This window comes from Corapipo altera, unplaced genomic scaffold, assembly GCF_003945725.1.
Source record: "Corapipo altera isolate COAL_440 unplaced genomic scaffold, ASM394572v1 0, whole genome shotgun sequence".
NCBI classification, from domain to species: Eukaryota; Metazoa; Chordata; class Aves; order Passeriformes; family Pipridae; genus Corapipo; species Corapipo altera.
Window position 1 is genome coordinate 86,992,310 of NW_020884872.1, and position 12,296 is coordinate 87,004,605.

Here is a 12,296-nt window from a genome sequence, read left to right on the forward strand (position 1 = left end):
GCAGACCTACTTTCTTTCCTAAAAGAGCCTCCATTCACTTCTCTTCAGTGGGACCAGAAATAGTGTGTAATAGTAAAAAATAAGTTACATCTGAGAGTGGGTTTGAGTTCAAAGACTTCTTTCTTATGGAAAAGGCTGAGGACTCGTCAATATCCCCAGGAAAGACAAGACTGTAAACAACAACTTTAAAGGAGACAAGTACTTCTTCATACAACACATAATCGCATTGGGGGGCTATTCACAGGATGTTGCAAAGGCCAAAAGTATTTTAAGAGTCAAATGGGATTAGGCAAACTCTCAGAGGACAGGTTTATGAAGGATTGCCAAACCTGGTGGTCCTGCAAAGAAATTTCTTGAAGCATATGGAGGGGAAGGTCCAACCTTAATCAATAAATCACCATTCACAACCACTTTCTCCTTCTTCTTTTACAAATTGACTGCATCCAGTCCATGCAGGAGTAATAAAGATGGATAGTTTCCTTGTTCAGTATATGACAAGAAAAGCAGGAATACAGAGATAGTGTATCTACATGTGGCAGTTCCCTTACCTAGTTGTGGAATAAAGAGGCTGAATGGCACAAGATGTGTATGGTAATTGTCTTGGGATTCTTGCCACATTTTCATATGGGTCACCATTCTATTACAAAGGTTTCCTGTAAGCCACAACAGAACACTGAGAATCAGACACAAAGCTTACCAAGAGTGGGTACAAAGATTAGCACCCTGAGCAAGCCCTTTACCAACCTTTTCTTACTGTCTAGGAGATGAGACACTGGCACTGGTTGCCAAGGGAAACTGTAGGTGCCCTGCCCCTGGAAGTGTTCAAGGCCAGGTTGGAAAGGGCTTGGAGCAATATGGTCTAGTGGAAGCTATCCCTGCTCATTGCAGGGGGTTGAAACTAGACAATCTTTAATGTCCCTTCCAACACAAAGACACCTTCTTTGTTGTCACAGTATCCATTCTACAGATCTATGACTAGAGATTATCAAATATATTGCTTTATCAAAAAAAAAAAAAAAAGAAAAAAAAAAGGCAAACCCCCATAGTCTGTTTTTCTTTTCTGAAAGAAAAAGAAAAGATTCTCCCAAGCAAATTGAGGAAACCTGTGCCGAGGGCTTTCACCTAGGATGCTTGAGATACAGTCAAAACTACATCCTGTCTGATTCAGATTAAGGATTTAAAATTTAGCCCTCTGTATCCCAGATAAGAGCCCAAATTAGCAGATAGTGCATGATAGAGGAAGTATGGGAATGCTTTCAGTGACTACCTGCATTCTGTGTCACCAGTTCTTTCTCACTCTGAGATTTGCTGATAAAAAGGCTGATTTCACAGAGGTTTTGAATGTTGGCACATCATACACATAGTGTATGACATAGTCTGACATAGGGAATCAGGAAAAACTTCGAGGCTGAACCTGAAACAGCCTACATGGTCAGGACTGTCTCTTCTGGCATTTATTATTTAAATACCTTTATGGGTTATCTATTAAATTGAGATTCTGAAGAAAATCCACTTCATCCAAGAATGGCTAATAGACTCATAACGAAAATTTCAATATAAAACTAAGATTGTTTCAAAAGTAATTTCCATTTTAGGGGAAGATAGAGTAGGGTTCTGGTGATTGCAGCTGCAAACTGCTTATATTAGTCAAAAACTGTTCCAAAGTTTTGTTAATTTCTGGCTCCAGAATCTTCCCCTAGCACAGGTTAAAGGCTCCAGCCCATGAAAGAAGACTTAGGACTTTGCAAACCAAAAATAATTGAGATAATTGCATTCTAGCCTCTTTCATGCTTTTCCACCATACTGCAAAGCTCAACCACTATTTCAAACTTTCCTGGACCTCCAGCTCCTTGCAGTTTTAGATTTATTCACAAAAAGGTCACAAACCACATCTTTTGGACAGGACATTACCAAGTGCCTAGCAAGCAGAAGAAAGGTTTAGTGGTTAAGACCAGAAAAGGGAGGTTTGGTTACTTTCTTTGACCACTGAGTTGAAGCCAAGTAGCATTAATTCAACTGTTCCTTTTCCTCTCTTGTGCCTGCTTCTTTCCAAAGCCTTTGCCAAAAATGTGAGAGGATGTTGTACCTATAGCTTAATTTATTTCCTACAAAGACCTTGTGGGATTTGAACCTCTGTTATAAATCTGAAGCTTAAAGTTTAATAAAAAACACAGGAGTCCTTTATGTTATTTAGAAGAACTTCCCAGAAACATGGTAAATGGCACCACACTATTTAAGTCACGGTTATGTATTTATTAAAATCAGATCATTGCTGACTCTGATCACTGGGCAATACAAACTTGATTTGAATCAGACCTGAGTACATGCCTAAGCATTTGCTGAATGCATCATAACATTCACCACTACATTTATGCCAGCTTTGTGCTTTAGACCAGGTGTGGAATGGGAGGCAATATCACAGATAATTCTAGACAAATGAAAATTATCAAATAAAACTTCCCAGGTTCAACATTTTGTATAAAAAAGGCCAGGTTTTGTCAAGGTCAGGCTGGATGTGGCTCTGAGCAACATGAACTAGTGGGAGGTGTCCCTGCCTATGGCAGAGGGCTTGGAACGAGATGGTCTTTAAGGTCCCTTCCAACACAAGACTTTCTATGACTCTATGAAGTTAGATTATGGAGCCTCAAACAAGGCACTTGCATCCTCATGGAAGTGTGGTGGGACTGTTGCAGTGGACTGCACTCTTTCAAATAAAGTGTAAAACACCAGGTGATGACCTAACTTGGTGTAGGATATTCATAACCACAGACACAAAGTCATTTAATCATCTGAACTGACAACGTCTTTGGTTGCAACTTAGAATCCTAAGTTTAATTTCTCAAATAACATTGCTGGTCTGGCCCCAATATCTGTTGGTACCTTCAAGGTTATTATACAACAAGGTGAAAATCTGTTTCTTTTTTGACTCTGAGTGGGGTTTTCATCATTCACCATGGGATTTCACTGGTCAGACACAACTGCAATTGTACATGCTCCACGGTTCTTCTGACTGAAGGACACTATCCAAACATGAAACAGAATCTTGTTAATAATACCTGAGGTTCATGCTACTCTTCTCCAACAAAGATTTCAGATGCACATTGGCCAATATTTTTTTAATTAAGTATTCTACTGTGCTTATGTGACTTGGTTCTCAAAAAAACCCAGGGCTCGGTATCAGACTCAGCCTGGGAGATCAAGAGTTTGCTCTCAGTTGTGTTGCTGTCTGCTTGTACCACCTTAAGCAATTCAGTTTGACTTTACATGGCTCATATCTTCCTCTATAAAGTGAAGGAAACAATACTTGCTCACTACTTACCAGCGTTAAGTATTAGTTAATGTTTTGATTTGTGGAGTTCAAAGGAGGGAAAATAAAACTCAGCTACCTCTCAGTATTCTATGGCTTTGCTCATTCTACAAAGGGCAGCAGCAATAAAAAATACAGAAAAATATTGCCCTAAGCAATGAAATGAAGACAAAAAGCAGGCCCTACCAAGGAAGATGATGCTATTTTTGCATAGAGAGTCTTGCAGAGGAAAACAGATGCCTATGGGAAGTCACTTTGGTTCTTCCAGCACAAAGGTGGAGGTGGAATCAACCCACCAGAATTCATGCTCACGTTTTCATGGAGTCAAGATATTTCACTCTTCCAGTTTTCTCATCACCCTGTTACCCTAACTATACGGGAAACACATAAAGCTATCTTTTCTATATAAACCCTCACATTTTGACAGAAAATTGGATGATATGACATGCTGCCTTCCAGAACAGGTGCTGTCTATCACCTTGCTGCTAATCTCTGTGATTAGTGACCTGCAATGTAAGTCAGCTATAAAAGACCACCTGTCCTTTTTGCTGTAAGCACGTCCTAGCATATCGCATTGTGGTGTCACACTCTCTTGTCTGGTTTTTGATTGATGCAAGTTTGTCTTTTGAGCAGTGACTCAGAAAATAAATCATCCCCCTTGCCATTCATTGAGTGCGATTCTGCAGCACAAAGACGGTGTGGTTAATCAAAGCTCCAAAGAGCAACAAAAAGCAACAGAACTGAGAATAAGGAGGATAGATATAAAGGATAAAACATCATAAAAAGGATTATTTGGGAGCCAACCAAAGCAAAAGCAGAACACAAAGAGCTGCAAATAAGCATTGCATTTGCTGCACTACCGCACCAGAACTAGAAAGCTGATTTTTTTGTTCCACTCCTTGTCATATATGCAAGGATGTGAGAAGAGTCCCACATTTCTGAAAAATATAACTTTTTCAAGTAATCTGATTTTATATCTCTTCACATGTGTGTAACCCTTTCCGGGGTCAGTGGGATTTTTCTGAGTAGAATAAGTAAAACTTGAAGGATGTTTCTGTTGTGAACTGCACCCCAGATCAGCTTGTGGTCCTGCTGGGATTGCATACACAGAGGGCTAACAAAAATAAGAATGTCTATTGCCATTAACTGGCCTTAAAAAAAAAAAAATTAAAAAAATGGAAAAAAAATGAAATTGGCAGACAGCAGGAATGATGAAAGAATCAAAACCAGACAAAAACACTGTGTTATAGGACAAGAAAGCCCTTTCCAAATAGAAATGGTTCAGAATGGGAGGGGTTTGTGCTTCTATGGAGGGAAAACGAGCACAGGGATTGAAAGGAACATTATTAGAAGCCTTGGGTTTTTTTACATCCGGTCCAGCAAGTTTATGGAAGCTTTTAAAATTATGAGGAGCAATCATGAGCTAAAGACGGAAAGAAACTGGTGGTTGAGTATGTAACTGAGACGAGTGTGATTCTTTGTATTCGCCGTGGGCCAGAGAAGTCAGGAAAAACGTGAGGTGTTGATGGCACAGATGAAATTGTAGCAGAAGTGAAATCTAGACACAAGAAGTAGCAGATAAAAAATAATAATCTATCACAGAAACATTATGAGGCAAATTCCCTGACAACACAGCTCCATTGAAAGTAAGGTATCTAAACCATCTGGGAATTGGGCCATAAAACTCAGACGACAAGAACTGCATGTCCATGGAGAAGTGCTGGAAACTTACTTAAGTCAGTTAAATGCAACAGTTCTTTCTTTAAAAAAAAATTAAAAAAATAAAACCACTTCACTATGGTTTTGGGAGGTGACCTTTCTAGTTGGAAAGTCAAGACAAGTGGTGAGGGAGAGAGAAATAAAAAGTTGAGAAGAGCTAAATTTGTAAAGATATGAATGAATTGGGAATAGAAACACTGTTACAGAGGAATGTACATGTGGACGGTGCAAATTTACAGGGCTATTTTTGGTGAACTGTAGGAGGAATTTCAGTTTTTCAGCACCTTTCTTTACAAAAAGAAAACTCTTCATCTGGTGGGAATTCAGTCGATTTCCTCATGGTTTTTGTCATTTCCTAAGTTGCAAGGTTACTAATGGTAATTACAGACCCTGCTTGTACCTTGTGGCTCTAACTGTGCAGAAAGGTTATCTTGGCACACGTGCCTCTCCCGGTAGAGGGGTTTTAAATGACTAGCCCTCAGTAGGAATTGCTACAATGCTCGGAAACAGATAGAAGCCACCTTTCCTCATTTCTTTCTTATAGAGTAACTGCTTCTTGCTCACATTTTGCTATCTCCATCCCCCATGACAATAAACCACAATTTTAGTATTCATTATAACAGTTGTTACTACAGGGCTGTTGTGAAGGAGCTTGTTTTAAGGTGTTTTATTCAAAAGTATAACAAACCTGGTCCTTCTCAGGATTTCACACAAAAAAAAAGCAGACAAATTGATTCAATAACAAGTGCAAAAAAGTCACAATTTTTCAAGCCAAAAAGGACTTTTTTTTTTTTTAAGAGAAGAAGACAGTGCACTGAAAAGCAATCAGATGCTCTATTTCTTTTAGCTCTCTCCAGTGTGAAAGCACCAATATGTTTCATTCAATGCAAAAAAATATATACCAATATTTGGTAGATCTCTTGCATGCTACTACTGGTCCTTAGCATAACACAATTTCCTTCACTATGGCTTTTACATTCAGGCCTTACTTTTTGTATATTTGGTCTGCAAAACATTTAACATGTGTCAGTTTTGGCCGGTGAGTAATCCCATTTGCATTCACTCTGTTGAATTTACATGACTGATTTTAAATTAGTGAGTTCAGTGAGTTTAAAAACATATTAAATAAAAAACATATTAAAAATATATTAAAACATAATCCAAGTGGTGCTCAAATCTCTGGGAATGATTTAAGTAAAGCTCAGTTATAAGACACTCCTTTTCCCCTCATCCTCCCATCAGTGTTTGATAATTTCTATGCATTTTGCTGACAAATAGAAAGTGTGAACTTGGTCTGCCACCGTCAGTGGAATAAACTGTAAGAGAATGAAGTAGATTTTTTTTTAATATATAGTAGTGTCTTCATTTCCAGGAAAGAATCCCACAGGAACTGTACAAGGTGTTGCAATTGGGGTCTATCATTGCAAAGTTCATTTTGGGGGTTAAAAGGACTAAAAAACAGTTAGTAGTTTTAGCAAAATCAGAATTGCAGAAATAGGAGTGTGTCATGGTTTATCCCCATGAGACTACCAAGAGTGTAATCCTCCTTTGCTTTGCCCAGCTGCAGGTGTATCTCACAACCTTCCTGCAGCTCTTGTTCCTTCCCATAATCTCTCTTCAACTCAAATATTTGTTTACTTTTGTTTGTGTCAGACACTTTGTCAAGTAAGGAATTGCTAATAAAATGTTGTCTTCAGGCTTCAGCATTAGAATTATGATTTGTAGGTTTTCAGAACCTGTGCCAAGAGTCTTCTATCCTTCAAACATTCATATTTGGAAACCCACAAATGCCACATTACACCACATCCCTTTAAACCAACCTGCAAAGTTCACAGCACATCCATCCTCAGCTACTGCATCATAGCTGTGTGAGGGCAGGTGTAGATTAGATATTAGAAAGAAATTCTTTACTGTGAGGGTGGTGAGGCACTGCCACAGATTGTTTAGAGAAGCTGTGGCTGCCCCATCCCTGGAAGTGTTCAAGGCCAGGTTGACTGGGACTTGGAGCAACCTGGTCTAGTGGAAGGTGTCCCTACCTGTGTCAGGGGGGGCTGGAGCTAGATGATCTTGAAGGGTCCTTCCAACCCAAACCCTTTTAGGATTCTATGATCCTCTGAAATCCAGGGCACAACATCTGTACCAAGGCTGGGGTCTGAATCATGGAGGAGTAAGATTTCATTAGTACATTCAGGGGTTAGACTTTCAAGAGAGAAATGACACCAGAATGTGATTCAGTCCTTTCCATACATTTCCATATATATTTCCTATGAAAAAGACCAATAACTGATAGGTTCTTTCTTAACCTCTTCCTTTATGTTTTTAAATGCTGCTGGTAAATAAAATTTCCTGAGGTGGCATTTAGAGACTCAACTTCTGTTCCTTAGCAGTCAGGAGGACTCAGTTCCTTAGAAGCTCAGCTCATAATTACAGATTTTCAATGTTTGGTTTGTGGGTTTTATCATTTTTTTCCTCATAAACCAGTTTAGATATTAAAAAACATATTTTACTATCTTGATGCAAGTCATTGCCTTTTTTTTTCTGTTGCATTTAATAAACTTGAAGTGAAAGTACCATTTATTAATTATTTTGAAAAATGTACTTTTAACATGTTTTATTTCTGTTATCTCTTTTCTCTGTGTGCAGATATGTATGTTTGCATAACATTGCATATATACATTAGTTTTCCAACAGGCATAAATTCCAGGCCATGTTGTTACATGAAGCAGAGCACTATCACTTATTTACTCTTTCTCAGCTCTGCTTAAGTTCTAATATATTTCCAGCTGAGTAAAGATGAGCCCTCTGAATAGGAAGACATTTTTGTCCAATTTCCATCTGTATCTCAGCCCTTCATTCTTCTTTTCTCCCTCCCCCTCCCCACTTGCCTTCTTACACTGTCTCAGTCTTTTGTTCATCCTTTCTAACCTCATTATCTAACAAAACACTTTTAAAACCACAGGACAGCATTTTTCCAGAGTTTTCTGGATGCCCAAATAGAGACATTTCAACATTACCTGATTTCCAAGAGATTAGGTAACTGATGAATACGTGCCTCCTGGAGGTGTCTGAATCACTTCCCATGGAAAAAAGACACAGAATATCACAATCAGTTTCAAATTCCCAAGTGCATTCCCAGTTCAGACAGATGCAGGTTGCTGCATGTATGTGTCCTGTTAGCGGTGGCAATTATTAAATGAGTCACACATTTTCTTTTCATTGGTAATTGTTCTAAGAGGGTTTTCCTGCAATCCATTGAGTAACATCTCTTTTCTTCAATGCAAGAATGTATAAAGAAGGCAAATTAGCCATCAAGTGCCCAAAGACATTAATTTATTTTATTCTCTCTTTCAGGTTATTCCAATCTGACCACCACACAGACGTCATTTTTTTAATGTTGAATACTCAGATAAGGGTGCCATGGATGTAAAAGAGAGGAAACCGTATCGATCTCTGACTCGGCGCCGCGACACTGAGCGTCGCTACACGAGCTCTTCGGCTGAGAGTGAGGACAGCAAGGTACCCCAGAAGTCCTACAGCTCCAGCGAGACCCTGAAGGCTTATGATCAAGATTCCAGGTTGACCTACAGCAATCGGGTCAAAGACATGGTGCACCAGGAGGCCGATGAATTCTGCCGAGCAGGTGGGTACTTTTCAGAAGATGGATCTGTAAGCAGTGTGAGTGAAACAACTGAGAGCTGGGTGGGAGGATACCCTTGAAGGACTCTGAGGCTGAAAGGAAGATATAAGAGAGAGATTCAAAGAGACCAGGGAGGATCATCTTCATTATATTCCACAGACATTGTGTTCAGACCAGTGTCCTTAAGTGGCATACCCATATCCCATTTTCATTAGCATTTACTAAGACACATTTTCTGTGTCTTAGTCTTTTTACCTCCAACAGCACTTTGCCACTTCCTACCATGAGACTAGAACCCCCATGCTAGTGCTGTACAGTACTGACATGGTGTGGAAAGCTCTTGCCTGCTCAGGAGAACTTTCATTATGTCGTGTGCCTACTCTGTTATGAAGGAAGTCAACAAGAAAGCTGAGTCAGAAGACAGTGAGAGTGCCACTGCCCACAGTGTCCATCTGGTCTACAACAAAATCCAAGAATCATGGAAGAAGGAAGGCAACTGAGCTCCAGATGGGATGAACCACACTTGGCATTGTACATGGCCTGAAGGCTTTAGATTTGACTTGGGAACATGCTCCAATATTAGAGGAGTAAGGAACCACTTTTAGGACTTACAGGAGCCCATTAAGTGCATCTGGGTCACAGTGTCTGTGAAGATGTGGAGTTTCAAGGGTCACCATGGGCACCACAGTCCTAATAGAGATTTCAGATATTCACTTTTTCATTGCTACTCCAAAGTCAGCGTAGTTACATTTTCACTGCTGTTGTTGCCTATGTGCAATAGATTTCTGGTCCCTGCTATGTCTTATCTTCATTTTTCTGTAGAGGCACAAGTGTTGTAGTTCAGAAGCCAAGCAGGACTTTACATAAATTATTTTTAGAAGTCTGTCAAGAAAAGTACAAAATGGCAAAGTGAGTCAAATAGAGTAGGCAGCATTCCAAAAAATTAACATAAACTAGTCAACCCAGAGTGCTCTGAACACATCCTCTGCAATTTGGAGGAGCTTATTCCCCAAAGGGAATGCATATAATTGCACTCTTTTAACTTGGGGTGGTGCTTAATTTTACTCTTCAAACATCATGCACTTGTGGTTTTGGTGGAAGACACCTCTTTAAGGCATGTAAAAGCAAAATGACTTTCAGAGGTATCTTTGTGTACATGGCTTTGGTGTTTGTATTTCAGGATAGCTGCAAAAGGCAATAATCAACAGAAGGGCCAATAGGTGTTGTAAATAGTACTGTGACATCATAAAAGCACTTTCCCTCTTAGCAACACTGAAGTACTTCATCCTCTCTAAGGAATCTGCGATGTTATAAAGAAAAGGAAACTTTAAGTCATTGAGTTTGCTCACTTCACACAATATATTCACCATGCAGGATAGATGTGAATTAGTCCAGGTCAGCGGTTTTCAACTTGAGGGTCTATGAGGCCATGCAGGTCCACAAACTTCTCCTAAGAAGCCCACAAGAGGTTACTTTTCTTGAAAAGGGAGTATAAATTTGCTATACACAAATTCATACAAATTCATAGGAAAATTTTGGATTGTACTGAGAAATAGTAACAATGACTGGTCGAAGTGACTGAAATTAATTGAGAAGTTAAGATTAACCATGTCTGGGCATCAGTTCTGTTTCTGACATAACACTCATAGATTGTTCAGTTTCAAGCTTTTTCCTAGTTTATACTGAGATTCTCTAAACTGGCCTGCTGTTTGACAATAAACGCAGACTTTCTGTGCCACATTTTCCACTGGCAATAAGCCATGAATGGACCTCACTTTGTGATGCTGCTTGGCCTCCTGCCAACTGAAACCAAGCCTTATTAGCCTGCTCAGCATCAACAAGGCAAAGTGAGTTTCTCTCGTGTGTTGGTTTGAAAGGCAGAGGAGGGAAACATTTCAAATAGACCAAATAAATTCAGTAAATAAACAAGTCAGCATTTAAATGATTTTAGCTAGAGTGAGTGCCAGCAAATGTGCAAGTCAGCACAGGAGAAAATAGACCAGATCTGAATTAAAAAGCCTCAGATATTTATTATCTTCCCTTTATTGACTTGAGTTCTTCCAGCTTAAAAGGCAACAGTGAGTATAGAATATGAAAATCAATGCATCTGCTGCTGTTTATTGCAAATAAATTTGATTTTCAGTTAATTGTAGCAGTCATTTTTCATAATTTATGAGCTGTTGTTACTGGATAGCATCAGTCATGGTGCATGTTGATGTGCCCGATGATGCTGTGTGGCTTGTTTCAGGGAAAGGTAGAACTCACAGTCAGTGACTCAAACACAAGCAAAACCAAAAGATGTTTTCCAATCCTCTAAAACGGATGGCTTAAAAATTATTCCAGCCTTGCACATACATCAAAACTGGAAGAGAAGAGCAAGTCTCTGTGGAGATACTGCTTCCTTGTGTTTACAACTTAGGTCAAGTTATTTGCTACCTTATTCCATGAACTCATAGAGGACACTCCCACAAACCACTTTGCAATCAAGTTAAATGAATTACTTTGCCACAAGTAGTATGGTGCTTCCCAAGCAAAGCCCAAGGGTTGGACAGAGGTGTGAGCCCTAAGCCACCTTTTCTGTCCACTCTCTCTGAAAGCTTTATTCTAGTCTGGTCTGTTAAAAAGGTGTGAAGTTCATGAATGCTTTATGAACTTTGAGTGTTCTCGGCTGCAGATCTGTGACCAGCTGAACCAGAGTTACTTCCTCCTGCTATCAAACAGTTCCTTCTCTGAGCTTTACATGAAAATGTTGTCCAGTCTCATTATTTACCTTGTGTTCAAATCTGCTCTTTGTTCACTGAGAGCTGCAAAGTCAAGTGAATGAAAAAATATAGTAAAATAGCATCTAGTTTAGGCCAGCTGTCTTCTGACACGTGTGCTCTAATACAAGAGACCTTCCCTAAGCAGCAGAGTTCAAGGACAAGCCCAGTGTGTTTCCACATGTGCAAAACCATACTCTGGAAAAGTAGAAATCTGATTATTTCTGTTGGATACACATTTTCCACTATATGCTATTTAACATCAACAAATGGAAATGTGAGGAGAACCTCATGATTGTGGGGTCTTGAGAAAGGAGAAAATGATAATTCAGTTTTGGAGACAACACTGAGATATAGACTCGATGAATTGATTTCAGTAATGAGTAGATATGAACTTCAGTGTTTACAGGTAGGTTTGTACGTGAACTTTCCTGGGGATTGTTCATTCAGATTTATCTTGTTGAAATACGTCTGAGCCGAAAACACTACTCAGTTCCTTCATCCATCCAAAGCATAGCGTTAACAGAAGCAGGGGTGCATTGAGCTGTATAAATGCACTGTGCAGCTAAAGGCACTCATGGGCAGCCAAAACCTTTTCAAGACATTCAGGGTTGAAAAATAAATGCATGCATTAATAAATAAATGTGGATTAAAATTGCTCTCCCCAGCCTCCTTGTGCAACTTTCCAAACAAAGTGTGCTAATATTTGAAGCCTCATTCACATCAATTCAGTCTGATTTTGAAGCTCTGCAGGTAACTAGTCATGAAGTCAAGAGTCACTTTTCAGGTTGTATTTTTAGTCAGCTAAACAATTGCATCTATTTGCAGCCAAATAACCTCTGCTGTGACTGTATCAGAATGAATAGCTAAACTG

General features: G+C 39.3%; 1 protein-coding gene and 1 long non-coding RNA gene across 10 annotated transcripts in view; one reads left to right on the top strand and one right to left on the bottom strand.

The window, feature by feature from the left end:
• The window catches only part of TENM4 (teneurin transmembrane protein 4), a 599,346-nt gene that overhangs the window by 238,472 nt on the left and 348,578 nt on the right, over positions 1-12,296 (top strand). For all 9 annotated transcript variants that reach the window (XM_027664342.1, XM_027664505.1, XM_027664591.1 and 6 more), the window contains one exon: positions 8,378-8,666. In XM_027664342.1, coding sequence (XP_027520143.1) covers positions 8,444-8,666 — 223 coding nt within the window. In that variant the 5' untranslated portion in view covers positions 8,378-8,443. The remainder of the gene's footprint in view (positions 1-8,377; positions 8,667-12,296) is intronic.
• On the bottom strand, positions 9,522-11,045 carry LOC113957684. The gene is made up of 3 exons (XR_003531275.1): positions 10,929-11,045; positions 10,013-10,113; positions 9,522-9,545 (listed from the first exon to the last, which is right to left on the bottom strand). It is a non-coding gene; the product is annotated as an uncharacterized LOC113957684 (long non-coding RNA).